General features: G+C 43.5%; 1 protein-coding gene across 1 annotated transcript in view; it reads right to left on the bottom strand.

Annotated features, from left to right (window-relative positions):
* The window catches only part of SLC7A3 (solute carrier family 7 member 3), a 49,034-nt gene extending 27,933 nt beyond the window's left edge, over positions 1–21,101 (bottom strand). Inside the window, exons 1-3 of the mRNA XM_069986669.1 lie at positions 21,042–21,101; positions 7,946–8,331; positions 695–853 (exon numbers count right to left, since the gene is read on the bottom strand). Of these exons, the coding sequence (XP_069842770.1) occupies positions 695–853; positions 7,946–8,331; positions 21,042–21,046 (550 nt within the window). The 5' untranslated portion in view covers positions 21,047–21,101. The remainder of the gene's footprint in view (positions 1–694; positions 854–7,945; positions 8,332–21,041) is intronic.
* Between the last annotated feature and the right edge of the window lie 5,946 nt (positions 21,102–27,047).

Here is a 27,047-nt window from a genome sequence, read left to right as displayed (position 1 = left end):
TTGTACAAATTCCACCTTTTCTGCTACCCATATCTAGCACATTATGGCCAATGCATGATATTCTACATCAGCCTTTGGTGACTTTTACCAGTGGTGATATATTTTTTGTGTCACTCATACAGGCACCAGAACTTCCTGTAGAATGTAGTTACATGAACTGATCACCACAGGATCTCCTGGGGGCTAGTAAGGAGTGCTGGGGGTAATAGGCATAGATGGGACTGGTTATATCTGCTCATGAGATAATGGGCTGAGGCATCATGAGAGCTTAGCACAGCAAGAGAGGAAGCTGGCACAAATCTAGGTGTAAAAAACAAACCTGTGTCTAATGTAAAACAGCTTATCTCTTCATACAAAAATGATATAACATCTAGATGCCAACCAGGTAGGGGGATAAAAATGTGTCCCTGGAATAAATAAAGTGCACTCCGTATGCACAGTCGGGACTCTGTTCATGCTCTCTAGCACACTTGAACATTTCTGAGCACCAACCTCCACTGATCAGCTTGTTATACCCTATCCTGTGGATGGGGAATAATGTCTTTGGATTGGAATAGCCCTTTTAGTGTTTTAAATGCTATGCTAAAATATACTGGACAGAGATAAACAGTGATGCAATACAAAATTCACCATGAATATATAAGACACACCAACGTAAAGCCATTTATATCATATACGCCATATAAGTACCTACTTGTTAGCAGAATGACGAGTAAAAGGGCAAAAAAGTCTGGGTATTCTCCCAGGACATTTTCCACTTTGAAATTTATTCTCTGTACAAAGTAATTTTTAATGTGATTACCAATGATATCATCAAAAGTAGAGCTCCATGCTCGTGCTACACTAGCAGTACCTGAAAAAGACAGAAAGGTTAAAGGGCATGTATCACCTCAATTTTATTTTACTGATTAGAGTTAGATACTAAAAATTGTTCTTTTATTTCAACCCATTTCTATTACTGAGCGTTCTCTGTGACATTAAGGAGGTCATTCCACAGGGAGCCACTATTGTCTCCCCTATCTACTGGTGTCACATGCCGCTACAATGTTGTACAGATCACTTTACAGCAGCCTCCTTCTATCACCACAGACACAACAGGAAGGCTCATCTTAGTTTTAGCCCCAGTGGGGAGAATGAAAACGGCAAAATTTCAGTATCACTTTATAATAGCGATAGAAAAATGGGAAAAAAAAGAAATCACCAAAAATTCTTCAAAAATTTTCTTTAAAAAAATGTTTAACATAAAATCATTATTTAACCAATAAGTGATTTATGATTACATATTTCCTTTGAGTGTTTAATTGCCTACCTACAGGACAGTGGAATAGGGGATCAGTTCTGTAGTTTTAGCAGCGGCTGTTCCTGGTATTACAGCTTAGCATCATGCACTTAAAGGGGATTAGGGAAAAAACATGTCCCAGGTAACATCCTAACAATAATAAGGACAGATTTGGCAGTAAATTACAGTTTACTTTATATTCTGTTTCTACTACTGTTAATCTTTTTTTTTTTATGCTTTATTCTTTATTCATTTTCTTATAAATAATATCACAATTATTAATACAAAATGCCATAACTTACATCATATTAACCCATTTCCCTTGGTTGGTGAAATCTTACTTCCTTCTTGAGGACCTCCTAAAATATCACAGGCTCGACATTCATTTCGTCTGACGCCCTGCCAAGAGATGTCCCCTAGGACGCCCGGACTTGTTTTGAATACAGCTGTATCCCCTAGGACGCCCGAACTTGTTTGAATACACTACTGTTAATCCTTAAAGGGGTTGGCCACTTTATAGTAAAATAGTTCAGTGTACAGTATTAGTAGGAGTACTTACTGTATATACTGACAGCAGCTCCCTGTATACCTCATACAGCTATAATCAGACTCCCCTACTCCAGACTGTGCTGCCCTTCTCTGTGTTGTTTTGGTCCTGAGATTGCTCACATAGAGAAGCATGTGACCATGCCCCGCCCCCTAGTGTCCACCACACAGCCTGTATATGTCTATAGAGAACACAGTGGACAGGGCATGGTCACATGCTCCTCCATGTCGGCCGTTTTATGGACAGAAACAAAACAGAGCAGGGCAGCCCAGCCTGGTGAAGGGGAGTCTGATTTTACCTCTATGAGGTATACAGGGAGCTGCTGTCAGTATATACAGTGAGCACACTTACTAATACATTGTACTGACCTATTTTACTATAAAGTGGCCAACCCCTTTAAGTTTCCCAATGCGTTCTGAATAATTTGGCCAACCGCTTCACTGCCAGGACAAACATCTGGCTAAAGGGGGACCACCCTTGTTTTTTACCTTTCCAGATCACAAGAGGTAGATGATAAGAAACAAGAAGTTTAATGGTCGCATGAAGTGCGCTCCTCTGCCAGCTTTGTTAAGGAATGCTGACAGATAATCCAACTTAGCCATCAAAAGCCATGTCTATCACTAGGGTTGTTCGGGGCACTGCATTATGTCAGTTCAACACTTGCTTCCCCCTCATTCCCTGCCTGTGCTATTGCATGCGAACAGCAGCGGGAAGCAGCAGCAGGGGCCACACAAACAATCCTTAGATTGTTCGGGTGAGCCATTGATGTCATTGATGTACTGCTGCCACTCCTATTTCTTGGAGAGACACGCAGCAGACCATCGCTGCACACATCGTGGCTTCGTGGACAAGAGGAGCAAATATAGTTACACGAAGTACAAGGGATATGGCAAACATGAGTTTACCAGCGCAGGAAGCTAGAGGACAAGAGTAAAAGGTCAAAGTTGGGTATAAAGCATTTCTCTTTATTTGTTTACTCTGGAGAGAAGTGAGACAAAGATACAAATCACTGATCTCTGTGAGGCCATTCATTTATCAATGAGCAATAAAAGAGAAGATGTTTTCATTGACAACTGAGAGAAGTTCAGAAAATTTTGAGTAAAGTGGAACTTTTTGGTTTAGTATTAAGAAACTAGCTTTTCAGTTTCTACTAAAGAGGGGAAATATTTTTGATAAGGACTGTAATGCCTCTATACTTGGTGTGTGCTCTGGCTAGGTAAAAGCATCAGTATTGGCTATAAGAAAAATGGCAGGGCTGATGTACTGGAGAAATGAATTAAATTGAAGGAGCTTCCTATTTGTGTGTGTGTGTGGGGGGGGGGGGGGGTCACAAAGTGATATAATCATATTTTTAAACTGGCTAAAAAGTCATTGGGAATTCCTAAGCAACCAAGAACCCTCTTTTTTCAAGAATCCTGTTTAAAAAAAACTCTTGTTATTGTCCAACAACTATAGCATACATCTGTAGGAGGCAAATTCTGTTCATTAACTGTTATGACGGCAATATTGGCCAATGCTTTATTATTTATAGTCATTCAGACTCGTTTTGGTAGAGAAATTACATGAGGGGATTCACAAACCTTGTGAAAAATATGAAAAAGAAAGCTGGACACTATAATACAGCGCACACCACTAAATCCAAAAATATGCAAAGTTTATTAGGACAAACAAGAAAAACACCACAGAAACAGCAATAAAATCAATTAAAAACCACAAAGGTATATGAGAAACTAGGCAGGAGGACAATATACTCTCCTACTTTACCAGGGAACCAAACATATTAGTAATGCTCCACATGATCAGATGTAAAGCTCATAAAGTGCATAAGAGTAAAATGGCCGGCAGAGTGAAAAAAGGGAAATCTATAAATACAAAGCAATATACCATATGAAGGATCCAAAGTGCTGTAGTGCAAATGTGCAAATAAATCATATAATCATTGTTATGTACAAGAAATGTGTAGGCTAGGCTTCTCCGTGTACCTCGCAGGTGCTGGGTATATGCGGTGTAGCCCGGGAGTCTCGGATGTGTTTATGATCGTGCACTAAGGTGGTGCTCTGCCCGAATACAGTCCAATATAACGTAGCAGAATAAATAAGAAGGCGGTCACTCACCATACAAGTGCTGGATTTATTGTATCGTTACCATAATAGTGTACAGGTAGTCATGCTATGTGCGTTCCACTAAGGCTACGATCGTTTCGCGTTTGCACGCTTCCACTGGCCTCGTAGTACACGAGGCCAGTGGAAGCGTGCAAACGCGAAACAATCGTAGCCTTAGTGGAACGCACATAGCATGACTGCCTGTACCCTATTATGGTAACGATACAATAAATCCAGCACTTGTATGGTGAGTGACCGCCTTCTTATTTATTCTGCTACGTCATATAATCATTGTCAACACCAATATGAACCTCTAACATAACAAAAAATGCCCAACCATATATGCCACATGAAGTAAATTACATGGGAGCAGATACCCTGGTACAGACCCAACGCGTGTCGTCACACACAGTGACTTCGTCAGGGGTTGATCGTTCATTGTAGATCTGAAATCATTTCATTGTTAATCGTTGGCTGTAGTTCCTCAATCGTTTGCTGTAATTACACATTTGTTTACTAATCGTTCAGCGTAACGACTTTAGGTTAACGATAAACAATCTTGTTTGCGATTGTTTATTGTTAAATAGCTAAGGGTCCATTTATACAGAAAGATTATCTAACAGAGTATCTGCCAAATATTTGAAGCCAAAGCCAGGAGCAGACTATAAACAAGCCTGAGATTTCTCCTCTTTTCAAATCCATTTCTGGCTTTGGCTTTAAATCTTTGGTAGATAATCTGTCAGATAATCTTTCTGTGTAAATGGACCCTTAGTCTAATAGGACCCTTATAGCAGTAATGTGACCTGATTGCAGCTCCTCACAGCAACTAATATATGCTACAGCTTTGTCTCTGTGTAGGCTGCAGTGATGAAATGCAGCTTGGTGAAAGAGAGACCCCCTTGAAAGGATATGTGAAATGTAAAGCCCCTATTCTACGGCCCGACTTTGAGGAACCGTTTGCTCCTCTTTCCCGACTCACTGCCGCTGCTATTACACACAGCAGCAGCGGGCGGGTGAGTCCGGGGAGGGCCTGGGGGAGCTGCGAAGGGGCTGCCCGGGTGATTGCTGATCGTCCAAGCAGCCCATAGGATATAACGGCGGTCTGCTGCCGACGCTCCTATTCCACTGAGCGGCGGCAGCAGATCGATGCTATATAAGTCGTTTGTATTTCAACATGTTGAAAGACAAATGGCTTCAACGATCAGCCGACATAAACGATGTCGGCTGATCTTTGTCTCCTATTCCACGGGACGATTATCGGTTGTGGAATAGGGCCGTTAGAGTGAATGTACCATCAGGCCCGGGCTGAAGCACTGGAGGCAGGCCACTGGGGGTGGGATGGCCTGCCTCCAGTGCTTCAGCCCAGGCCTGATGGTACATTCACTTTACGGTAAGATTAGGCAGTAATAGTAAGAAGTCAGGGCTGGGGAAGATCTAGGGAGGAATGTCAGCTCAGACCCTGCTAAACAATAAGCATCCCTAATCATTTTGGAGAATTTGCATAAAATACAGCAAAAAAAAAATACAGGTGGTCTTGTAGCTACGAGTCATTGAAATTAATGGAGATTAATTGCAATACCACATACAGTCTGAAGACAGAGGTGGTGCTGTTTCTGTAGCTGTGCTGTTTCTAGCACTGGATAACGCTTTAAACCTTGCTAGGAAACAGACCTGAAAAAAAAATTATATATATTTATAGATAGATATCAAGAGAGGCATAGATGCTAAAGATGCTAAAGATGAGAATATAGTTTTGCCTAAAGATGAGAACATAGTTTTGCCTAAAGATGAAAACATAGATTTGCCTCTTCACAAATCACTGGTCAGACCACACATGGAATACTGTGTACAGCATCGAGCACCTGTATATAAGAAGGACATAGCTGAACTGGAGCAGGTGCAGAGGAGGGAAACATAGGTCATTAAAGCGACTCTGTGGCCACTGTGGACCCCCCCCCCCCCCCCAAACTACTTATACCTTGTTAAAGCTTAGGCGAATCCTTTCTGGCAGGGCTGTATTTACCACTAGGCACCCGTGGTCCGGTGCCTAGGGCAGCACCTTGCAGGGGGGCAGCACCATGGAGCAGGGGGAAGAAAACAACCTTTTTTTTGTTTTTATTTTTTTAGTCTCCCACCTCCAGTTCAGACTTGCCAGTAAATCCAGTGTCTTTATGAGGGGGGGGTATGGTGGTATTGGTTAGGTCTGGTATGGGGGTGGTAAATGTGACACCTGGAACGATTACCTACCAATCTACCAATTCTGTGGTGAGAATTCCTTTAGACAATATGCAGATTGCTCTAATCATTGATTCAATGTGGAAATTTGTTTTATGTTTTAAGCCGTTAAATACCATAAAGAGCGCGATTCAGGCAATGTTTCTCCATGTAGAGAAATGCATATGGCCGAAATCATGCTCCCCCACGCTCCCCTAGATGGGGCATCTTGAGGCTTCGTGCCTAGGGCAGCAGCAGCTGTTAATACAGCCCTGCTTTCTGGTGGTATGTTTTGTAAAGCAGGTTAGGCTTTGATGAGGCAGAAAATCCAACTTTAGTAGTGGGGCTGCCGTGTCTAAGATGCGGGGCCGAAGAGTTTGTGCCCTAGTGCAGCGCCGCCTTTGTGGTGTTGCTGGTTGTCTCCCCCTGCCTCCCATGCCGCCCTCTGCCCGCCTTTACAGGGTTCCATGTAAATGCGCATGCAGCGTTTTTTGAGCTCCGGCACCGCTGTAGTGACATAGCCGGGTCTGCACCGCCTCCTTTGGCCATCTTACACGCCCTGTTTAGTGACGCTCTTGGCCCAGGCCCAGCTCGCATGCCTGTCAGCGGCCACCCCGCCCCATTGCATAACATGTTGGCGCACACTGCCTACGTCATCTTGTAGAGTTTTTGGGATCGGATCCCACGCAGGCGCACTGACGCGACCGGCTAGACTAGTTTGATAAAGCCGGTCGCGTCAGTGCACCTGCGCATGATACGATCCCAAGAACTCTACAAGATGACGTAGGCAGTGTGCGCCAACATGTTATGCGATGGGGCGGGGTGGCCCCTGACAGGCATGCGAGCTGAGACTGGGGCAAGAGCGTCACTAAACAGGGCGTGGAAGACAGCCGAAGGAGGCGGTGAGGACCCGGCTATGTCCCTACAGCGGTGCAGGAGCTCAAAAAACGCTGCATGCGCATTTACATAGAACCCTGTAAAGGCAGGCAGGGGGCGGCACGGGAGGCAGGGGGAGACGACCAGCAACACCACAAAGGTGGCGCTGCACTAGGGCACAAATGCTTTGGCCCCACCTCTTAGACACCGCAGCCCCTCTACTAAAGTTGGATTTTCTGCCTCATCAAAGCCTAAGCTGCTTTATATAACATACCACCAGAAAGGACTTTGCCTAAGCTACAACAAGGTAGTTTGGGGGGGTTCCACAGTGGCCACAGAGTCGCTTTAAGGGAATGGGTGAGTTACAGTACCAGGACAGGTTATCAAGCTTGGGGTTATTTACACTACAAAAAAAGACGTCTTAGGGGCGATCTGATCACAATGTACAAATATATGAATGGACAGTTCAGAGATCTTTGTAGTGATCTTTTTACTCCTAGGTCTGTAACAATGACAAGTGGGCATCCTCTACGTCTATAGGACGCGGGTTCTTTACTGTACAAGCGGTAAGACTGCGGAATTCTCTGCCGAATGATGTTGTCATGGCCAATTCATTAAATAAGGGAGGCCTGGATGCTTTTCTTGAAAAATATAATATTACAAGTTATGGGCATTAGATTTCTGGTGATACGTTGATCCAGGGATTATTCTGGTTGCCTTTGGAGTTGGTAAGGAATTTCCTCTCTGTGATGCGGCAATTGTCATCTGCCTCATAGGGGTTTTTGCCCTGGATTAACACAGTAGGGTTTCCCTAGGTTAAACCTGATGGACTCTTGTCCTCTTCCAACCTTATTAATTATGTTACTATGTAGATATAGTTAAAAAAGGCGGTCAAATACATTTTGCAAACTTCTAAAACAGGCTTACCCAAAACATAGGAAAGTATCAAATTCCATCCAGTTGTAAAGGCACAGATCTCCCCAACAGTGACATAACTGTAGAGATAGGCGGAACCAGTCTTGGGTACTCTTGCTCCAAACTCTGCATAGCATAGACCAGCCAGCACAGAAGCTAGTGCAGAAGCAAGGAAGCAGAGGACAATTGAAGGCCCCGCTTTCTCTTTTGCAACTTCACCGCTAAGTACATAGACACCAGCACCTAGGGTGCTACCAATTCCCAGTGCAATAAGATCCAATGTGGTCAAGCAGCGGGCAAAGCATGACTCTTCATTGCTGGCATCTAGGCATCGTCTGCGGATCAATTTCTTGCCAAATGTCACCAGTCCGCTATAAGTCATTTTGTCAATTGAATACCTTTGAAGACAGAAACATGTGTTAGACAGCACTGTAAAACTAGGAAGGCAATGGCACCATTCATACTATACTGTAAGTCCCCCCCTAGTTAGGCCTTCATACTGTATACCTCCCTTCCTAGTCTGTAGTTGGCCCACACACCCTCTGTCCCCCCATTCAACATCACTAAGAAAATTCTGTAAATATTCTGTACATTTGCTTAATAAGGATAGTCATTTTTTTAACAATAAAGCCTTTTTTTTATCAGTGATTATAATATATATTTGTCTGGTGTGGGAACTAGGTTTCTCCTGAAGTATTTACCTTCTTACTGGTTTACGACTACAGGAAATCAATGGAATTATTAGCTGAGTCTTAGGGTGAAAGGATATAAATCACGTCAGACATTGCTTCAAATCTCATCTATATCACTTAGCATACCTTACACCTCTTTTCTAGGTAGAGATCAATATTTCGATTAGAGGGGAAAACCACCAAACCTACTTTATTACTATGGGATTAATCTTTTGCCAGAGCTTGTATTTATACATTCAGATAGCCATACGCCACTATTTACCCCCGGATCGTCGCTTTATAAGGAATTTGTTGGCAGCTTTACAAAATCCGAACTATCAATAAATACCTATTCAACACATGCTTGTGATATGTGTTAGACTAATCTATCTCCCAGAGGCATAGCTAGGATTCATGGGACCCCATAGCAAAGAACTGTAGAGGGCCCCCCTACCCTACACACAAGCAGGGGCGGTCTTGGCATTTCTGGGGCCCCAAGCGAAGTTATGTCTGGGGCCCCCCCCTCGACACGCGTTCCAAAACAATAGACCGCTGTGTGTTGCCCCCAGTAGTATATACCCCTTGTGCGCTACCGCCAGTAATATATACTCCTTCTGTGCTGCCACCAATAGTATATACCCCTTGTGTCCTGCCCCCAGTAGTATATACCCCTTGTTTGCTTCCCCAGTAGTATATAGACCCCTGTGTGTTCCCCCAGTTATATATAGCCCCCCGTGTGCTCCCCCAGAAGTATATAGACCTCCTGTGTGCTGCCCCAGTTGTATATAGACCCCGTGTGCTGCCCCCAGTTGTATATACCCCCTGTGTGCTGGGGGCCCCCCTGGATGTTGGGGGCCCCAAGCGATCGCTTGGGGTGCTTGGTGCCAAAGACCGCCACTGCACACAAGACAAAGCACTGCATATGTAAATCTATATCTATCAGTAATGTGAGCAAAAAAATAAAATCTCTTGTGACCACAGGCAGAATCCTGCCTGCAGCTACAAGAGTGGCAAAGCAGAGAACCAATGGCTCCTTGCTCTATCAGTCCACTGTATTTAAAGTGACTCTGTACCCACAATCTGCCTCCCCAAACCTTTTGTACCATCAGATAGCTACTTTTAATCAAAGATCTGTCCTGGGGTCCGTTCGGCAGGTGATGCAGGTATTGTCCTAAAAACAACTTTTAAACTTGCAGTCCTGTGTCAGATTGGCGTGGCCTAGAGTGTTTATGCCCTAGGACAGCAACACCCTTCCGTCCCTTCTCATCTCTAGGAAAGCCCTCAGGCAGGATTTTTCCTATTCATCACTTGTCTGAAAACTGCACAGGGGCCTTAACGATCCAACACATGTGCATTGTTCACAAAGGTGATGAATAGGAGAAATTGTTCTAGGGGCAGTCCTAATGTTGAAGAGGGCGGGGAGGAGGGACGGAGTGGTGTCGCAATCCTAGGGCATAGGTACTCTAGGCCACGCCAATTTGACACAGGACTGCAAGTTTAAAAGTTGTTCTTTATTGGACAATAACTGCACCACCTGCTGAACAAACCCCAGGACAGATCTTAAATTAAAAGCAGCTATTTGAGGGTACAAGCGGTTTGGGGGGGGGGGGCAGATTGTGGGTACAGAGTCGCTTTGACTATAAGAGCCCATTAGGAGCCCTTATGGTTGAATACATAGGTGCAGGAGCAGACTACCTTTTGCTTAACCCCTTATGTATTGCAGTGTGTAAGTGACAATGTTCACTTATGTGCTCCAACACAAAAAAGGGTTAATAAGCAGAAGACAAGATCTCTGCTTCACTGCACTGATAACCCCTAAACTCTGGTTGTCAGGAGCTGTGCAGAGGTCAGAGGTTATCAGAGATCTCCGCTTCCTCTGCTTAATAACCCTTTTTTGTGTTTCAGCATGTAAGCGAAGTTTTGGTCACTTACTAACTGCTGTAGATAGGGGGTTAAGCAAAAGGACACAGGATGATTCTTATCTTCATCCCCGGGCCCCCCTCCCCTATGGGCCCCATAGCAGCTGCCTACCCTGACTCTATGGTAGCTAAGCCACTGCTATCTCCTTATTGCACAGGAGATGCCACGGCGGAAGGTATGTTTTCTACCTTTATCCTTGATGCCATTCAAATGCAGTTAGCAGTTTATTCCACGATCTGGTAAGACCGTTGGGGGCACTGCCTGCCATAGTGCCAATCCATGGTCGCCCTGCCCCTCTCTAATTATAATTAATGGAGACTAAAGTGGTCAGTAAGGGGGTATTATGCTAGGTTGCAGCTATTTTATGACAGCAGCCTATCAGCTGGTTACTTTATAAGTTTATTTTTGTTACAAAATTTATAGTGTTTGCCACCTTCATAAAAAATACATTTGAAGTCCATATTATGTGATGGGTAATCCTTATTTTTGACATTTTTTAAAATGCTGTGGCTTAAAAAAATAATTTGTGTACAAATTTTGAGAGGAACGTAATTAGGAACTGCCTCAAAAAAGCAGGGCTGTGGAGTTGTAGTATCTGAGGCACCTGCAAGGAGAAGAATGTTCTGTTTACTAAAAAAAAAAATTGAGATCATGAATTAATGTAAAAAAAGTGTTTGTGTGTTCATTACTACATTAGATTCTGAGGATACTGCACTAGATTGCGCCCTCCACCCTTCTATTTCCCTTCTCTAAAATGTTTGACTAAAAGAGTCTGTGGGGACAAGGTGTCACCAGAAGTTTTCATGATGGCCAGACCAGATGAAAGAATTGCATTCTGAGAGTTGTAGCTGTTATTGACAAGGGAGTTGTGATCAGAGATACCAATCAGTTCAAGATGGGAGCAGGTCAGTATGTCGCTTCTCACTAGTTCTTCATGGGCTCCAGCATACGTTCCATTGGTGGGCCCCACACACCCCAGCCTGACATTGGGGCTCACTCTAACTGCAGTACAGCACCAACATCAGGGGCCATTTTAGAATCTGGAGGGCCCTGATGTCTGTGCTTTTTTTTAGGATCCTCTAGAAATCCAGGACACATGTCTGTGTGTGCCTTTAACGGGCATGTGTCACGAGAAAGTGGCGTCTTGTTCAAATCAAATTTAATGTTAAATATTTTAAAGAATTTTTGGTGATTTTTTATTTTCTAATTTTCCATTTTCTCTCTAAAAAATAATTCTCTTGAAGATCTTGAAGTTTTCATTCTCACCATGTGACAGCAGCTGATAGAGGAGACAATAGCAGCTCCCTGTGAATAGCTTTTCAAGGTTCAAAGTAATGAGTAATGTTTCATATTCATCTCAAGGTAACATGTCCTGTCTATTGTTGTCTATGTCCATCAGGCTTGCCATAAAGTATGTTGCTAAATGTTGTTAATAACAGCTCAGGCAAGATGGCAGCCCCCATAACAATGTAAAAGAACATGTTTTAGTATTTGACTTTAATCAGTAAAAGAAATTCTAGGCAAGCTATTCTCTTTAAGGAAGGAGAATGGCAAGCTGATTTTTTTGCACATGGGCCATCTGTTGTCTATGTCGTCTCCTGGGACCAGTAAATGTATCTCTAGTTTTTATACCGTTACACTCTTGCTAACATGTGTTCTAGTTTTCCTTGCTCTCCATGCCAAGCAGCTATACATTACTTTGCCATGTATACTGTAGAACTGTCATCTCCTTCTAGAACGTCTACTGGGGCATCTCTGGCAAGATCCCAGGGAATAGCATTTCTTCTGATAGTTTTGCCTTCTGTATCTTTAGAAACAAAGCACTATACATACACAACATACTCGTAACACACAGCAAGTGTGGAACTGCTGTGCTATTGGTGGACTTCTGTGGCCAGTGGACACCAGGGCACTCCACAAGTGTAGTCCCGGCGTGAGCAGCAGCTGGTTCACAAGAAGGCACCAAAGAACTTGCTAAGTACTCAGAGTCAGCAGGCCGGGTCATCAGCGGGAGAGTCCGAGCAGAACCAGGGATGATAGGCAAGATAGGAAAAGTCAGATAGGCAAAGTGTCAGGTCAGGCAATCCAGGTTGGCGACCGGAGAGGTACATGATACAGGCAGGGGGTCAGGCAGGAAGAAAAGGCACAGGTCAGGTCAGGATATACAGAGAATCAGCAGCATCACAGAAATACACAATGGCTTAGAATGCACAATTGCAACAAGGTTCAGGTAGACAAGAGCAGGTAAAGCTAGTTTAAAGGGGTTATCCAGCGCTACAAAAACATGGCCACTTTCTTCCAGAGACAGCCCCACTCTTGTCTCCAGCTTGGGCGGGGTTTTGCTGCTCAGTTCCACTGAAGTGAATGGAGCTTAATTGCAAACCGCGACAAGAGTCGTGTTGTCTCTGAAAGAAAGTGCCCATGTTTTTGTAGCACTGGATAACCCCTTTAAATAGGTGCAGGTGGCTCTGGATTGGCAGAAGGCACCAGCAGGTGGAGACAAGCTGCCTCTATAAATCTAGAGCATGTGGCCACATGTACACCCTATTGGCCTGAGGTGTCATTGCAGCAGGGATCAGGAGGAGAAAGAAGATGCAGGAAGACACAAGAGCGGGCAGGCCAAGGATCAGCACAGAGCACAGAAGCGGAAGCCGGACAGCGCCTCCAATTAACAAATGGTCACCAGACAGGACCCAGTGACGTTACACTCATTGGGATGTCAGTAAAATAAATCACTGGTTTTGGCGCTAAGAGCCTAACGGCACATTCTGACCTTTATGTATGCAATGAAATTATGCAAACCACCAGGCTGCATATCAATAAGAAACAGCATTTAATTTTAAAGCGATTTTAGAGTCATTAAGGAAAAATTTACATCTGAGTTAGAGGCTCCAATTGAATCCTACTGCAAGAACAAAGCAAAAATGTATACAACAGCACAAACCAATAGGATGGGGTGGGTGCCTGTCTCACTACTCCGGCCCAGGGGTGGCAGCAAATCCAACAGAAGAGGAGCCAGCACATCCAAGATAAAGATGAGTGGTTTTTAATGACACACCAGTGGGCGATGTTTCGGCTGTATTCGCCTTTTCCAAGCTTGAAAAAGGCTAATACAGCCGAAACTTCGTGCACTGGTTTGTCATTAAAGCACTCATATTTATCTTGGATGTGCTGGCTCCTTTTCTTCTACTGCAAGAACAGACACTATAATGGAAACTCGATGAATAAAAGTGACTCTGTACCCACAATCTCCCCCCCCCCCCCCAACCAGCTCTACCGTTGGACAGCTGCTTTTTATCCAAGCTCTGTCCTAGGGTCCGTTCGGCAGGTGATGCAGTTATTGTCCTAAGAAACAACTTTTTAACTTGCAGCCCTGTGTCAAATTGGAGTAGCCTAACGCCTGTGCCCTATGCTTGCACCGCCTCTCCATCTCCCTTCCGTCTACATCTTTAGGAATGCCCCTGGCCAGGATATCTCCTAATTGTCACCTGCCTGAACATTGCACATGTGCTGGATAGTTAATCCAAATGTATACCGCTAATGCTGCATTTACACGTAACGATTATCGTGCGAATTTGCGCGATAACGGTCGAATTCGCACGATAATCGTACGTGTAAACGCAGCGAACGATCGAACGACGCACGATAAATCGTACATCGTGATCTTTCATCAGTTCAGCAAATCGTCGTTCATCGTACGCAAAAAATTCGCACATCGTTCCGTGTGAACAGTCGTTCGCCGATTTAACCAATGTGTGAGATCGCAGTGCGAATATTCGTACGATATATCGTACCATCTAAACGCTGATCGTTATAAAAAAAAAATCGTAAATCCGACATCGCTAATCGTACGATCGGGCCAATAATCGTTACGTGTAAACGCAGCATTAGACAAGTGATGAATAGGAGAAATCCTTCTAGGGGCATTCCTAATTATGAAGAGGGCGGGGAGGAGGAACAGAAAGGCGTTGCAGGCCTAGGGTACAGACACTCTAGGCAACACCAATTTGACACAGGGCTGCAAGTTTAAAAGTTGTTATTTTAGTACAATCACTGCATTACCTGTCAAACAGACCCCAGGACAGATCTTGGATTAAAAGCAGCTTTCTGTCTGTACAAGCAGTTTGGGGGGCCAAAGTCGCTTTAAAGTCAACTGGGTTCATTAGGCTTCATTGGTGTGCAACAAACAAACCATCTTTGTTTGCTGCTTCTGAACAGAGAGATTTATCTGACAGTTTTTTGAAGACAACCCTCTGGCTTCAAAAATCTGTCAGACTGTAACTCTCTGTAACTCTGATGTAAGCTCAGCATAAAAATAAAAACTATACATGGAGTAAAGGCCCATAAACATGGACTAATTATCATTTATGAGCATTCCTAGGAATGCTCATTAGCCCAAAAATTGGCAAGTGTAAAGTGCTAGATCAGTGCTCAGCAGCAGAGCCCATCAGATGGCTCAATAATTGTGCGGCCAGGGCTGCACAAACATCATTATCGATAAATGTGCAGCCCTTTGCTTTGATGAGCCATAGGCCGAGCATCTCTTATTACATGGAGAGATGTGCAGCGAACGGAAGATTATTTTTTGATCTCTGTCGAACCAAATAATGTGCAGCCAATAACAGTACATTTAAAGGGGTAGTGCGGCGCTAAGAAATGTACTTTGTAATGTATGTTATGTCTGTAAATCGCCCCCTTCCCTGTGTCCCCCCACCCCTGCACGTGTACCCGGAAGTGTGGTGCATTATACATACCTGTCACGTGCCGACCCCCTTCCCTGATCTTCTGTGCCACAACGTCATCTTCGGCCGGCCGAAGCTCACCGATCGTCCCGAGTGCCGGCCGCCCTCTGCCGTGTCAATCAGCCGCTCAGCCGCGATTGGCTGAGCACAGTTATGCTCAGCCAATCGTGGCTGAGCATCTGATGACGCAGCAGAGGGCAGCCGACACTCGGGACGATCGGAGAGCTTCGGCCGGCCAGCCGAAGATGACATCGTGGCACAAGATGGTGGACGGGCGCGACACGGATCAGGTAATGTATAATGCACCAACACTTCCGGGTACAGGTGCGGGGGTGGCGGGACACAGGGAAGGGGGCGATTCACAGACATAACATACATTACAAAGTTGTATAACTTTGTAATGTGTGTTATTCTGTGAATAATTTCTTAGCGCCGCACTACCCCTTTAATGGCCACAGCGATCTTTTGTGTGGCCCATTATTCATCCCTTGTAAAGGCATTGCAAACGAGCATATTGGGCCATGTTAGGGCCCTAAGTGTGAAAAAATGTTCTGTTTCCAATGCATACCAAAGAAAAGATAATAGAACAGAAAAATCAAGTGAATAACCAAAGATAATATATACATAATTGTAGTTGCTACAGAACTAGCTTTTACAGCTGCAAATTTATAGACAATATGCTCAGACTAACTCCCTTCATAAATGAAGAACGCCATGCTTCAGTAATATCATGGCCATTACATTTTACAGTTCAGTGATAAAAATATGCTTTATGCATATTAAAAAAAAGCACCCAAAACAGCAATAGGCTATAAATGGAAAGCCCAAAGTGTTGCACAGTCACACTGCAAATGATGGGATATTTCTGATCCACACAGTAAACATGGCTTACTAGATTATATATTCAGTTTTGTATGTTCTGGAAACCTCCAGCATTTGCTGCAAGACATTGAGAATTTGACCATGATCATCATATGATAGACACCAATGGCATCCAATGGACCAAAGTGGGTTCTATCAGATAGCATTAGTTTTTTGTTACTTTTACTTTTGTTTACTTTTTTGTGTGTTTTTAACCCTTTGAGGACCAGGCCCAAAATGACCCAGTGGACCGCGCAAATTTTGATCTTAGTGTTTTCGTTTTTCCCTCCTCCCCTTCTAAGAGCTCTAGCACTCTCAGTTTTCTATCTACAAGCCATGCAAGTGCTTGTTTGTTACAGGAATAGTTGTACTTTGTAATGGCGTCATTCATTTTACCATAACATGTATGCTGGAATTCCAAATATATTATTTTTGAAGATATAAATAGATGAAATCGTAAAAAAGAATGCAATATTGTAACGTTTGGGGGGTTTCTGTGTCTACGTAATGCACTATATGGTAAAAGCGACATGATACTATTACTCTATAGGTCAGTCCGAACACAACCATATGCAGGTTACACAGATTCTCTAATGTTATGTATATTTTTTTTAATGAAATCCTTTTTTTTGGCAATTAAATATTAATAAAATGGGTCTATTGTGACACTTATAACAGTTTTATTTTTACACCTACAGGGCTGTATGGGGTGTCATTTTTTCCGCCATGATCTCTAGTTTTTATTAATACCATATTTGTGAAGATCGGACGTTTTGATCACTTTTTATAGATTTTTTTAAATATATAATGTAACATAAAATCGGTAATCCGCGAACTTTTTTCCCTCTTTTCGTGTACGCCGTTCACCGATCACAATGACGCTTGTTATATTTTAATAGATCGGACAATTACGCACGCTACGGTATATTATATGTTTATCTATTTATTTATTTTTATATGTTTTATTTATATAATGGGATAGGGGGGTGATTTCAACTTTTATTGGGGGAGGGGTTTTGGGGTAGTGTAATAGTGTTTTGAACTTTTTTTTTTTTACACATTTGAAGTCCCTTTGGGGGACTTTTACATACACTAGTTTGATTTTTACACTGATCATTGCTATGCCATAGGCATAGCATTGATCAGTGTTATCGGCGATCTGCTCATTGAGCCTGCCTGTGCAGGCTCAGTGTAGCAGATCGCCGATCGGACCGCACGGAGGCAGGTGAGAGACCTCCGGCGGGCGGTAGTGTGACTGCGGGGGTCCCGATCGGTAAGTGACAGGGGACTCCCCCTGTCACTTACACTTAAACGCCGCGGTCACGCCGCGATCGCGGAGTTTAAGGGGTTAATGACACGCGGCAGCGCGATCGCTGCAGCGTGTCATTACCGGTGAGGTCCCGGCTGCTGATTGCAGCCGGCCCCCACCTGCTATGAAGCGCGCTCCGCTCCGGAACGCACTTCATAGCGGGAGAACCACCCAGGACGTACAGTTACGTCCAGGGTCGTCTGGTGACAGATTTCCATGACGTAACTCTACGTCCTGGGTCGTCTAGGGGTTAACTAGGCTTTTATAGAACAAAAATGTAAGCAGCATATTGCACGCGTGCACACACACATGCACTGGTTTTCAATTGGGGAAACCTGATTTAATGAGCAGCATTAACTAAAGCAAGTAAATATTCATTACTTAAGGCTGGGTTCACACTACGTATATTTCAGTCAGTATTGTGGTCCTCATATTGCAACCAAAACCAGGAGTGGATTGAAAACACAGAAAGGATCTGTTCACACAATGTTGAAATTGAGTGGTTGGCCGCCACATAATGGCAAATATTTGCTGTTATTTTAAAACAACGGCTGTTGTATTGAACTAATGGCAGTTATTTACTGTTATATGGCGGCCTACCAATCAATTTCACCATTGTGTGAACAGAGCCTTTCTGTGTTTTCAATCCACTCCTGGTTGAGGTTGCAATATAAGGACCACAATACTGACTGAAATATGCTGAGTGTGAACCCAGCCTAAAACTGCAGGAAAAAAGCAGCTTTTATAGTAATTCCACTATTACAAAGAAAGTGCCTCATGCTAATAAGGAAGCACAGACAGGAATTAAAAAATAAATCAAAAGCAGGACACGGCTCCAGTCTGAGTATCCAAGGCAACAGGATCAAAAGAACAGGACAGGATGGGCATCATACCGACATCCCTGGTATATTGCCCTAATAGTAACGAGCTGCACAGATCCTTAGAACCTACAGTACAATGTAGACTAGAGCATAATAACCAGGCACTGTCATTTCCTCTTAACTCTGCTAAAATGGTTGTGCGGAGAGCAGAAGACAGCTGAAGCCTTTTGCTCCCTTGCATTGAATTCCTGACAGAAGGGGGCAGGTGAATATCCTGATAATCCCATGGGGACAAAGCCACACCCACATGCAATGACCAATAGCTGCATGATGTTGTGATGCCAGTCATACAAACCCCCCGCAAAGAGTTTAGTTTTAGATAGTTGCAGTTTTAGATATAGCGATGACATGATTAGTATTAAGTGGATCTGTCAAAATGTTCAAGTTCGGCAATGTTATCCGAACACAAATGTTCAGTGTTTGATTCCCAGCGGATGACTAGATCCAAAGTCCAGTAGGAGGTATCATTAAATAGTAATCTACTGGGGCATAGACCCCATAAACACCTATATTCCCTATTGGTTAAAATATAACTTTTATTAATAGAGTAAATAAAAAGAAATAAAGTGAATTTGACGAACAGCAAAAAACGCAAAATGTGAACAGTGAATTAAAAGGCTTTAGACAATCTGCCCTTGTACTAAATAGTAAGCGATATACACGAGGAATAGGAGTGCATCAATGTACGGTCAGTACTCACTTCGGAGTCACCACGAACGATTTACTAACCCAGAGGGGATAGAGCAAGACACCCCTGTGGGTATAGATGCCTCCTATTCTATAGTGTACATATTCGCAGGATGACACTGTGACTGGGTTGACCTATCTCGACCCTTGAGCGATTTAGTGCGTTACGCTCAGCTAGCTAGCAGTCACAGTGTCATCCTGCGAATATGTACACTATAGAATAGGAGGCATCTATACCCACAGGGGTGTCTTGCTCTATCCCCTCTGGGTTAGTAAATTGTTCGTGGTGACTCCGAAGTGAGTACTGACCGTACATTGATGCACTCCTATTCCTCGTGTATATCGCTTACTATTTAGTACAAGGGCAGATTGTCTAAAGCTTTTTAATTCACTGTTCACATTTTGCGTTTTTTGCTGTTCGTCAAATTCACTTTATTTCTTTTTATTTACTCTATTAATAAAAGTTATATTTTAACCAATAGGGAATATAGGTGTTTATGGGGTCTATGCCCCAGTAGATTACCAGTGTTTGATTCCCTGCAGCTGCAGAAGTTGGCCATAGCCTGTATTCACATTTTTCTGGCAGCCCTAGGGTTGCATCCAATTTCTGCAGCCACAGGGAATCAAACGCTGAGCGTTCAGGTTTGGATAATGTTGCCAGACCCAAACATTTTGACAGATCCACTTAACACTAGACATGGTGTTTGAGAAATTGGACAGACTGGTGTGATCTTTGGTGTGCAGGGATGAAGTTTTTGGAAGAGGTTTTAAGGGTGCCTTCACACAGGATGTATCGCAGCAGAAATCTTGCAATGTAAGGTCCTGGCAGGTCCCTGTGAATACATACTCACAGTGATCTGAAAGACCACTGCGAGTATGTAAATCACCTGCCCCCTTAACCCCTTAATCGGCTCCCGCCTTATACATTACCTGTCTTCAATTGAAGACAGGTAATGCATACAGCAGGAGCCGATTAAGGGGTTAAGGGGCGAGTGATTTACATACTTGCAGCGGTCTGTATGTATTCACAGGGACCTGCCAGGACCTTACATCGTAGCGGATCTCGCAGCAAGATTTCTGCTGCTATACGTCCTGTGTGTAGACACCCTAAGGTGCAGTCACACAATACAGTTTTTATAGAGAACTGCCACTGAATTTTTTGAGCCAAGGCCAGAAGTGGATATAGCAGTGAGTATAAGGGCCCTATTACACAGTTATTATTGGCCGAATTGGGACGATTATCGATACGTGTAATAGAGACATCGATCATCGGCTGATCGTTTCTCTAGGCCCTGACCTAAAATCATCAGGCGCACATCACTACGAATAAAAGTAATGCATGACTGACAATTGAACAAACAGCTAATACATTACCTGTCCACGATCCCAGTCTTCTCCTGTGCTGTGCATGCGTCCCGATCGCGATGGTCCAAGCCAGTGATTGGCTGAGCAACCTGTCAGCTCAGAGACCGCTCTGAAGCTGCAGCCAGGGACACATGGGAGTGGGACACATGCAGAGCACAGGAGAAGACCGAAAGCATGGACAGGTAATGTACTGACTGTTTGGGCAAGTGCTACATGGACATTGCTAACGATTTACATATATTGTTTACAATTTTGATCAGGCCTTCATCGGCTTGTGTAATAGTGCCCTAAGTCCTCCCCTTATATTTCCTATCCCTTTTGAATACATTATTTATTTTGGCTCAAAAACTGCAGGAAGACATCCCCTTTCCATATGCCATTAGGTACAAATTATGTACTCTGTTACATGGATGGACATTCTTTGGTGTTGGGATCTGCCATTGCATTTATACTTAGCACAACAGCCACACCTCTGCACCGGTAACAGAGGCTGCAGGAGTGATGGGCACTTTCTTTTCAAACTGCAGTTATTTAGAATATATTTGTTGTCTTATTTTTGGATAAGTTTCCAACATTTTTAAGGGGAATCTGTCACTAGGTTTTTATTCCACCTTATAAGAGGGCAGCATAAACTAGTGAAAGAAATGCTGAACAGATTGGTGTATTACTTACATCATTCTGTTCAGCCGTTCTCCTAATATGCAGGAGAATAGGATTCTTGCTACACCCCTTCCCCTGCTGATTGACAGTTGACTGCATATACACAGCTTGGATAGATAACTGCCAATCAGCAGCTGGTGGACAGAGTTTTCTGCTTCATTTGAATACTGAGGACTACTGGGCTCATGCACATAATGGAGAGGACTACGTATTGTCCAGGTTATTCATAAGGATATCTCTGAATCTGAAAGACAGCATTACCTGCTGGCAGGCTCTCTTAAAGCAAAAACAAATCCCCTTTAAACACTAGTTGTACAATCTTTCCCCAATAAAATCAGCAGCAAATGTACAAAAAAAAAAAAAATTCAACTCACCTTTACAAAAGGCCAGGGTGTGACCTACTGCAGCAAATTAATGTCATGAGCAGTCATGTTATTTACTTAGATATTTATACTATCCTTGTACTTCCTTGCACCAAAAAATTAAAAGCTTATGACGTGTCAGAAGCTTTGGTCGGAGGGGGTCTGGATGCTGAGGTCCCCACTGATTGCTAAAATGAAGGAACCCATTAATCTCCGCTCAGCTTTCCTCAGAAAGCAAAGCAGGTAGTATACGGATTCAATGAAAGTCGCTCTGCTTACCATAGAGAGTCAGGCAGAAACAAGATCAAATGCCCCAGAGCATCCAAGCATGTGACAGGAGGGTAAACCTGTCAGTCATATCAAGCTTTGGCACAATAAGGGCAACATATAAAGTCAGCACCCTGCAAAAGTGATGGACAAGAAGGTAGAACACTTTGTGTACCTGAGCAATAAACAAAATAAAGTTATGAAATCTGTTAGTGAAAATCCACAATAGTATAATCATACTTTGGATTTGAAAATCCCATCTCTGCTACTTTAAGTGTCACTAATCATATTTTTGGCTGTCTGACTGTACACATGCTGCTTTATGTTAAAGTGTCACAGTCATTTAAATTTTTTTGCAGAAATCAATAGTACAAGTGATTTTAAGAAACTTTGTAATTGGGTTTATTAGCCGAAAAGGTATTTTTATCATGAAAAAAGTATTAGTCTTACCGATAAGACGTTTTCTCCGAAACCTTCACGACGGCACCACAGGAGTTAACTCATGCCCTAGGGACAGGAAAAGCACAAACACGAGAGGTTAAAAGCCCCTCCCCTTCCTGCTAGCACCAGTGCATTATAACAATTTCTGAGCACCACGTGAGTATTATATTCAACAATACAATATAGGGAGGGATGTTGGTGCCGTCGTGAAGGTTTCGGAAAAAACGTCTTACCGGTAAGACTAATACTATTTTCTCTCCTCACCTTCACGACGGCACCACAGGGGAAATACCAACAATTTCCCCTAGGGCGGGGCCACAGCCTGAAGACCTTTCTTACCAAACCAGGTTTTCACTGAGCTGAAACTGCCAACCACGATGCATGGCAATAGTAGTAGACCAGGTGATAGCTCTGCAATCTGATCTAAAGATGTGTAAGCCTTCTCCGCCCAAGAAGTAAACGCAGCCCTGAATGAAAGGGCCTTGATCAATAAAGGTAAAGGTAAGTCCTATACCTATGCTTCCATACAGCATTCCGGATTCCACCAGCTAGAAACTGCTGGAAATCTCTTCAGTATATTCTTCATCTGGAATTGAATGAGGATCAATCCAGGTGTTACAGGATTCCAGGAACTATATTACAGTTTCCCTACAGTCCAGGAATAAAACTTCCATCCTTACTCATCTTTGGAGTTGATACAGAATGATCATAAGACCAAGAAAGATGACACTACCACGGAAACAAATCGGGATCGGTGTGACACTATTCTGTCCTTCTGGAAAAGACAGTAAGAGTCACGGATAATCAGTGTGCGGGTCTCCGATTCGTCTTATCTAAAATTATGGTCACAGGATGGCTGTCTTGTAGAACAGGAACTTGAGACTGTACTCCAAATAGGTTTTGAAGGAAGACTATTAAGGTCTTCAAGTACAATGTTAAAATCCCAAGGGAAATGTCGATTAAAGTTAGGATTCCTGTTTAAAAGCGTTCCTCATAAGTTCTAAACACATCTATGATTCATGATAAATATAATGATAAATAGCAGATATATGGATACAATGATTAATTGCAAATGATAAATGATAAATAGCAGATGATGTATCATATGATTAATAGCAGATATATGATATAATTATAAATAACAGATGATATATGATATAATGAGTAATAGCAGATGATATATGATAAATAGCAGATGATATATCATATAACTATAAATAGCGGATAAGGTTGCAACATGCACCTTAAGAGTGGCCGACTTGAGACCTCCTGATATATCCTAGAAGAGAACGGCCTCATTTTCCTAGACTGTAGGAATCACAGCCTCAGAGAGGCCTCTGCTCCTAAACATAGACTTAGGATTCAGGTCGACATCTTGAGTCTTGACAGATCCGGACGGATCTGGTCCCTGAAGAAGTAGAAGGCGAAGGCTCAAATCCAAAAGTTGAAGAGCCCAGAGGCTCCAGGACCCGTCTCCGTACAAGGCCTGACTACACCTTCTGGCCGAAATGGTACCAGATAATGACAATCATAGGATTTCCTGTAGTGTCCCAGGAAAGAGCCAAAAGATAAAGGATTGTATACAAGACTGAAAATCAAGGCTGTTCAAGTACATCCACCGCCACTGGAACATCGCTTGGAAAGAACTTCTATACCTCCTTGTTCTGATAAAGCTGCGAACAAATCAGAGGCAGACCCAATTGAGGGATAAAATCTGGACCTTCCTCCTTGAGACAACCTTCAATCATGAAAATGGACTGACTTGTTAGATTCCAAATATTATTCGCCTGCTGTAAGGCACCCGACTGCCTGCAGCTCTTTAAGGCCTGAAGACCTTGCTGCTGTCCTTGGAGATAGCAGCAACTGGCCATTGTCTGTGACTAATCTTATCTTAGGAAGAGGGATACAAAGATAACCCCTTCTTCAAGTAAGCCATGTAGGCCAGCATATAGTGACCACCAGACCTGTGGAAAAAAGGATACCTGTGCCTGATTCAGAATGACAAGTCTATTGGTTTATTATAGTAAGAATCTAGAATGAGTCTGATTCTAAGGTGTCTAAGGTGTCTAAGGTGTGTGTGACTAATGGCAGAAAAGGTAGAACCCAATTCCTGGCAACCATATGGACCATCACTGCTGAGGAATCAGCCAAGAAGGCTATATATATATATATATATATATATATATATATATATATATATATATACATATATATATATACATATATATATATATTACACATACATATATATTTATTTATTTTGATGGTCGTCTCTGATTGATTCCCATATGTACTGCACAAGAACACATGTAGCAGCAACATCTCTCACAAGAGAAAAGTAGCAGTCTATAAGACTTGTACAAATCCTCCTGGCCTCAGTTGAAGAGCCTACAAATGGCAAGGTGATTGCTAGTAACTCTAACCACCTGGGTGTTCAAATCCCATTCTTCCCAGGTTTTGTTAATCATCAGTGATGAGGCCTGAAAGGTCTGCTGAATAGGAACTAGCTTCCACATGCTAACCCCAGCAAACAACTAATCTCCAATAGATCACACCTCTTGTGTATCCTCCATACCCAGAGGAAGTCTGACAGAGAGAAGGTAAGATCAAATGGCAAAATATATTCCCTAGACTCTGTATCAATCTGATAGAGCAGAGAAGCCTAGAGATAAATTACTGGATTCAAATAGTTGAATCAGATAATGTACAAGACTCAAACCTAGAAGCAAAAGGACAGGCCCTGTGACTCCTAGATTTTAACAGGTACCTCTGGTACGCTGAAAGCTGCTAAAGTCATAAGAAGGTATAGCAATAGGTGTAGCAGCTGCCATATCATCCTTCATTATCTGACCGAACAGATAGGAAGGAAGATGAGGAGAGAAAGACAGCGCAGAGGATGATAGTTACATTAAGTTATGCAAGTGTTTAACAGGTGAAATGCAACATCTGATTGGCCAAATCTTCCATCCATTTAAACATCCTCTATAATGATGACATTAAAAACTGGATGTTTTATGTTCTTGATAATAAAGGAGAGAGGCCCGCATAGTAACAGGCAAATCTCCTAAGAGGAGAAGCTCCTTCTCGCAAAATAAAGCTAGGAGCAAAACCTTATCCATACATACATATATAAGTATATATATCACAGTCCTAAGCACCAAGGTGAAGACAGCACGCTGGTGCCCACACACCAGTAATGTAGTGAGTAATTATATATCACCCTGAAAGGTATAGGGAAGAAGAGAGGGAGATAGAAAACTGGGACAGTCCGAACTATACAAGCTGACCCCTAGCACTCTCCCCCAAGTGTAGCAGACTTTAGTTGGCACACTTACCACCGGCAGCGGCAGAGGAGGCTAGTCTGCAGCAGGATTCCTCATAGGTGATGCAGTGGATCAGACCTCAGAAGACTGATGACACACAACTGTGCAGATTTTCCAAACTTGCCGCCCGGCGTCCTCGGAAGTCCAGGAGTTCTGTCTCTTCCGGCACATGGCGTCAGCGTGCTCCCCCCACTGAAGGCACTGCTGAAAGACTAGGCCTCAGGCCTGACCTCCACCGAACGCCCGTACATTGCGGCCGAAAGTAGGCCGCAAACGCCGACCACTAGGCCACAGCGCCTGCCACAGCACGACCAGTCCCGGGACGCGCGTATACAAAGGAGAGGTCCGGAGGTTGCCGCAACAGAAACTCTCTGCGCGCCCCCGCCACGTCAGGGATGGCGCGAGGAGAACCAGCGGGCCATCCCTTACCCCAAGATCCGAAGATCAGCCAGCGGCCTCCATGGGAAGGAAGGAGGTTAAACCCCGATCGATCCCTGCTGGTAAGGGGAAATAAATCTTCAAACAGGGGGATCTTCTCATCTTCACCATGGATCCCCCACCTCTCGTGCCTGCCCTACAGGGACAGGAAAAGCACTGGTGCTAGCAGGAAGGGGAGGGGCTTTTAACCTCTCGTGTTTGTGCTTTTCCTGTCCCTAGGGCATGAGTTATCTCCTGTGGTGCCATCGTGAAGGTGAGGAGAGAAAAAGCAGATTGAAGCTCTCCCCCCTATATTCATGGTTTTCTATGGAGAGGGAGATGAGGCACAGGACAACAAAGAGTTAATTTACAGCTACCTCACAGAGCTATCTCTTCTGAAGGGACCACTATATATAAAGCACTGACTAAGAAGTGGCACAGTCCCATGCGTTTATTTTATTGGAGGAGGGAGGTTGCATCTCTTTATAAGGGTGCGTTCACACGTACAGGATCTGCAGCACATCCGCAGAAGATTTCATGGCCCAGATTTGCTTTGCTTTGAATCTGCAACTTCAAATCTGCACCATCAAATCTTCTGCAGATCTGCTGCAGAGCCTGTACGTGTGAACTCACCCTAAGGGTGCGTTCACACGTACAGGATCCGCAGCAGATTTGACGGCGCATATTTAATGCTGTGTTCAGTCATTTAGTTACATTAATATCTGCAGCATCAAATCTGCTGCGGATCCTGTAAGTGTGAATGCACCTAAAAGCTGCATTTAGGCAGGGAAGGCGGTTGCTATGGGACCCATGGAGGGAGGGGGCCCAGGGAAGATAAGAGCCTCTTGTGTCCTTTTGCTTAACCCCTTATGAATTGCAGTGTGTAAGTGACCCAGTGTTCTTTTACAAGCTGCAACACAAAAAAGGGTTAACAATTAGCTCTCTGCCTCACTACTCTGAGATATATATATATATATATATATATATATATATATATATATATACACACACACACACACTCGATGATATGGCCAAATACAGTTTTTTGCTATGAGGCCCCATGAATCCTAGCTACGCCCCTGCTTATAGATAAGGGTATGTGGCTACTGAAAATAATACCTATGGGGAGTTGGTGACTGGAGATATTGGCTACAAAAAGGGGACACCTGGCTACTTGGGATATCATCGACTGGTGGGACCTGGCTATG

The sequence above is a fragment of the Dendropsophus ebraccatus genome, chromosome 10 (genome assembly GCF_027789765.1).
Source record: "Dendropsophus ebraccatus isolate aDenEbr1 chromosome 10, aDenEbr1.pat, whole genome shotgun sequence".
NCBI lineage: Eukaryota > Metazoa > Chordata > Amphibia > Anura > Hylidae > Dendropsophus > Dendropsophus ebraccatus.
This window is presented reverse-complemented; position numbering and strand designations above follow the sequence as displayed.